This window comes from Chondrus crispus, genomic scaffold, assembly GCF_000350225.1.
Source record: "Chondrus crispus Stackhouse genomic scaffold, scaffold_160, whole genome shotgun sequence".
NCBI classification, from domain to species: Eukaryota; Rhodophyta; class Florideophyceae; order Gigartinales; family Gigartinaceae; genus Chondrus; species Chondrus crispus.
This window is the reverse complement of record NW_005179045.1, coordinates 175622-180731: the sequence shown is the minus strand read 5'-3', so window position 1 is coordinate 180731 and position 5110 is coordinate 175622. Positions and strand designations below refer to the sequence as shown.

The 5110-nt window shown below is 55.5% G+C and overlaps 1 protein-coding gene across 1 annotated transcript; it reads left to right on the top strand.

The window, feature by feature from the left end:
* Positions 1 to 1120: 1120 nt before the first annotated feature.
* On the top strand, positions 1121 to 2173 carry CHC_T00002919001 (hypothetical protein). Its single transcript, XM_005714250.1, has one exon. The coding sequence runs from the start codon at positions 1121 to 1123 to the stop codon at positions 2171 to 2173; it is 1053 nt and encodes a 350-aa protein (XP_005714307.1).
* Positions 2174 to 5110: the final 2937 nt, after the last annotated feature.

Below are 5110 nucleotides of genomic sequence, written 5' to 3'. Positions count from 1 at the left end.
CAAGGGCATCAGCATCGACGCCAAGCAGCGCGCTATCTATACCGTTCAGAAGCGGGTGTGGAGCTCGCGCGCGCAGCAAATGATCGACTGGCCGGTGATTTGCGCCGAGCCAAGTCCGGACGCTATCTCAGCGCTCAGTTCTTCGGGCTCTTTGAATGCGACCGTCGTCGAAAAGGCCCTGCAGACGGCGTTCGGAACACAAGAGAGCGTGGGGTCGATCGGTCTCCGCACCCAATCGATTCAACTATTGCGAGACGCGATGTATCGAACCTGCGAGGCCTACGCCTCGGGCGCCTACGACCACATCAGGTTCGGTCAAGCTCAGCGGCGCTACCAAGACACTATGCTGGCGCTTCTCGCAATCGAGCAACTGACTGGCCCGGTGGTCGCAAAGCAGGTCGCCATTAGCAGCGAGGCTTCATCGGTAACTATGCGTGGCATCGAGAGTCTCAAGGACTGGGTCGACAAGACAACCAAACTGAAGGCTGACGCTGAAGGCACGCTGAGCGAGAAGAAGACGGAACAGCAGGCGGTAGCGGAGAAGCTTGAGCCACTCGAGGCGGAGTACAACAAACTTCAAGCCGTCGAGGGCGAGGAAGGTCAAAAGGCTGCCAAGGAGTATCTCGATAAGACTCTTGCGCCTGTCCGGACCGAGAAACAAGCAGCGGACGCGGCGTTGACTGAGGCTGAAGCGGAGGTCGCGAAACACACCGCCGCGCTCGAAGAATTGACGGAAGCTCAGAAGGCGATCGGTAGCGCAGCTGCGCGGCAGGTCGGGACCACCTTGTTCGCGAACGATATACCGGTTAATCGAGCCTTCACGCCGGAGACCGCTGAGGTTATCTCAAAGGCAGTGGTAGATATCGTAAAGCAGACGCAGAAGCGCGACTACTTCCACGAGTGGTGCTTCGACTACTTGGCGGACCCTGATCGGTTCGGGAATCCGTATGCATCACGAACAAGTAGTGACAAGGATAGAAAGGACCAGGATCTGGCAACCGAAGAGCTTGCAGCTCGAAAGAAAGTGGAGGAACAGCTCTTCAGCGCGCGGGCAGCACTTGAGAAGAAATGCCTTGACGGCCTGACGACGACCACCGCGAGTCAATAGGAGGGGCTTCGCATGCGCTACCACCTCCTCAAAGGATCCGAGTTCACAAAGCGAACCAGGCGGCGTGCTGTTGCGGGATTGCGGCGACTCAGGCAGCGGCTTGACGCGCAGATTCCAGCGAAAGACTCAGAACAACATTTGCTCCTTGCGACGTGGAACATTCGTGATCTTACCAAGACTAGTCGGCGGCGCTTGCCTGAATCCCTGTTCTATCTTGCTGAGGTAATTTCACGCTTCGATATCGTGGCAATCCAAGAGGTGAATGCGCTCAAAGAGTGGGAGCGCATCATGTACATCTTGGGTCCTGACTGGGACTACATCGCAACTGACGAAGCTGACCGAGAGAACGGTGGCAACGGCGAGCGGCTGACCTACGTGTTTGACCGCCGAAAAGTTAGTTTCCAAAACATTGCTGGTGAGCTTGTGTTGCCGCCAAGTGCTTTGATTTCAGCGGAAACCAAGACAGGATTGCAGTTCGCCCGAACACCGTACGTGGCACTCTTCCAGTCAGGTTGGTTCAAGTTTGCACTCTGTACCGTGCATATCTATTTCGGTAAGAACTATGGGGAGAAGCTGGAGCAGCGGCGTCTTGAGATTGAAGCAGTTGCGCGCTACTTCGGAACCAAATCGGCGAAAGAGTTTAGTGAGCATGAGCGGACGCTAATTTTGCTCGGGGACTTCAACATCATCTCGCCGAAGCACAAGACGATGGCGGCGCTCGAAGGGCAGGGGTTCAAAATCCCGAAGGCACTCCGAAAGAAGCCAAGCAACAGCAAGAAGACCAGCCACTACGACCAGATCGCCTTTGGTACGCGCCAGGAAGTGTTGGAGTTCGTGGATCGTTTTTGTGACGATCCACGTGACTGCAATGCCGGCGTGTTTGATCCGTTTGAGTCAGTCTATCGAGCGGAGGACGAGGAACGGTACCTGAAAGAACAGAACGGTGACCAACGAGCTTTCGAGACATGGCGTACCTATGAGATCTCGGATCACCAGGCAATGTGGGTCCGACTGCAGGTCAATAGCTCGGAGGAGTATTTGAAGAGCCTTGGAGCGATATCATGAATAGGCTTTCAGAATTCATCCAAGGTTTTTCGGGCAGTTGGATATCAAAAGTCGTGGCCGTGGTCATCCTGAGCGCGGCACTACCGAGTGAACCGCCCCGGATTTCGAGGAGGCCGTTTCGTTTAAGTCAGCCCGTCATGGCCTGACCGTGGGTTTGACGTAGAAGAAACTAAAGATGTCACTTCGCAATCGCCCTATTCCGTCATTTTCCGCCCAATAGTGTCAACTTTACCCTCGCAAATTAGAAAGTAAAGTTGTCACTTCGTCTTTGCGCGAAGCAAAGATGTCACTTCATATCTGCCAGTTTGAATCTCCGCCGAGCCTTGGTAAGGTGTTGATTCATGGACATTTCTTCATCACCTTTTGAATCGCCAAGGCCGCTTGTTCGGCCTCGTGGCGCCCGTTTGCTCCAGGGTTTTAGCCCCAAGCTGGCACGGGCCATGCAATTCACTCGACGTAGCGTCTTTGAGCATTGGATCCGCCTGGAAGCCGATCCACGTGTGACTAGTTCTTGCGAACGACCGGCGAGTGCTGTCGTGAATGGGCAGCCGATTGCCATCGATTTCTGGGTGCAGTCAGATGATGATGAAGAGCTTGTTTTGCTGATGCCAGGCGACCGAGATCCGGATCTGCCAGAGCAGGTATTGGGGTTGCCTCTGGCGCAGATCCCGTTGGCCGAGCGAACGGCACATGACGTTCATGTTCGGAACTGGCAACGACTCATCACGACGATCAATGCGGCGTCCTCTTCGATATCCACTGTATTGCTGGACGAGATCTGTCAGGCTGTGACGAGCCCTATCGCACTCGCTCGAATCGAACGCCAGTTCTCTGGTCGAGACGTCGCAACTGTACGCGCGACCATCTTCGAACTTCTTCGCGTTGGCAGACTGACCTCTCCAGGTCTCGAGCGCTACCCGTTGAGCCTGAACACCTTGATTGAGCCTGTCCAATGACTGTACGGCGTCGACAGGGCTCTGTTCTGGATGTCTCCGACTGGCCAACGTTTGACGCCAATGCGTTGTCTGATTCAGTAAGAAGCCGTTTTGACGCGCAGCGGGAAGCGGTCACGCTCTACGCGCATGGCGAGTTGCTTGCATCGATCGAGGATGCAACACAAGTTGACCGCCGACAGATTTATCGCTGCCTGGACCGGGCGTTGAGCATTCACTCCGACGGTCGGATCTGGGGTTGGCGGGCATTGGTCCCACAGACCCGCACGAACGCTTACCGACGCCTTAAATCCACCGACCGATATTCATCTGAGCCAGTTGGAATGGCAGGCGCCTTCAGCGAACTTCTTGAGTCGCACCCACCCCTTCGCCACTGGCTGCAACAACGGATCAAACGACGACAGGTCCGGATCAAGCAAGTCAGCTCACTGGGCAAGTTGCAAACGCGTTTGCTAGGCCTTAAGCACCTGCATCAAGACTTCATCAGTCACTGTCGCGTCCAGGGAATCTCATCAGCACAGTACCCGTTCAATACCGACCGCTTAGGCGTGCGGTCCTTGTCTGTTGCCGCGAAGAGCCTTTGCCTACGCGAGTTCGGCAGGGCTGCTCGGTTGGCTGGAGCAGAACATACGAAGGGCTTACCAACGGAGACTGCACCCGCCGCCATTGAGCCTCTGCAGATTGTAGAGTTTGATGGGCACCGCCTGGATCTGCGCTTGAAGATCGTCGTTCGAGACCCGCAGGGTTACGAGCAGTCTTTTGAGATCGAACGACTCTGGCTTCTGGCGATCATCGATGTTAAGACTCGATCAGTGCTGGGTTATCACCTGAGCCTGAACCGCGAGTACTCGCGCCATGATGTCATCCGAACCATCGAGAACGCCCTGTCACCGCATCGGCGAACGACCTTTACGATGCCAGGGCTCACCTACGGCCCCAACGGTGGATTTCCATCGAGTCACTTTCCGGAGCTGGGATACGCCACCTGGCAGTGGCTCAAGTTCGACAACGCCAAGGCAAACTTGTCCGCCGATGTTCGTTCAACATTGACGCAATTCGTCGGCTGCTTCATTGATGCCGGTCCAACTCACACTCCCGATGACCGCCCGTACATTGAACGGCTGTTCAGAACGATCAGTGAGAACCTGTCGTCCCGACTGCCTGGCTACACTGGTTCTCACCCGAAGGATTTACGCCGTGCGTTGACTCGTCCCAAGGGCGATCTACGTCTGATGGTCTCACTGAATGAGCTAGAAGAACTAGTAGAAGCTGCGATCGGTCAGTACAACGGTACACCCCATGACGGCCTAAACGGGCGCACCCCGCTGGAAGCGGTGGAATACGGCATTCGTGGCAACGGCACGATGCTTACCTGGCTACCCGAAGACAAGCGCCGAACGCTGTTTCTCATGCACGAACCTCGCCGGGTGCGAGTTCGTGGCTATCTGCACCAAGGTCAAAGACCTCACATCAATTTCTTTGGCGTGCGATACACCAATGAAGTGTTAGCCAGCACTCCAACATTTATTGGGCAATCACTTCGAGTCTATTACAGCACGCAGGATATGCGGACTGTTCGCGTCTTTACCGATGACGGTGCAGACCTCGGGACACTAACGGCGCAGGGTTCCTGGGGTTCAGTCGCGCATGACTTGAAGTTACGCCAGGAGATCATCCGCCTGCGCGGACGCAAACAACTCACCGAGGCACTAAGCGAGGGATTCCTGAATCAGTTTCTCGCCAGTAAGCAGGGACAAGCTCGCAAGAAACGACGAGCGGCAAGTGATCTGGCACAAACTTTGCGCACGATGGATCAAGGTCCTTCTAATGCTGACCCCATGCCGAAGGTAGCAACGTCCCCTGTTAAGGCGCCGTTGGCCAAGCAACCGCTCAATGCCAACCGCGTTCGCATCGAACCGGAGACTTTGAGTATCGGCACGGGATATGTCGGCACCTTGTAGTCCGTCTTATTCGGAGTCTTACT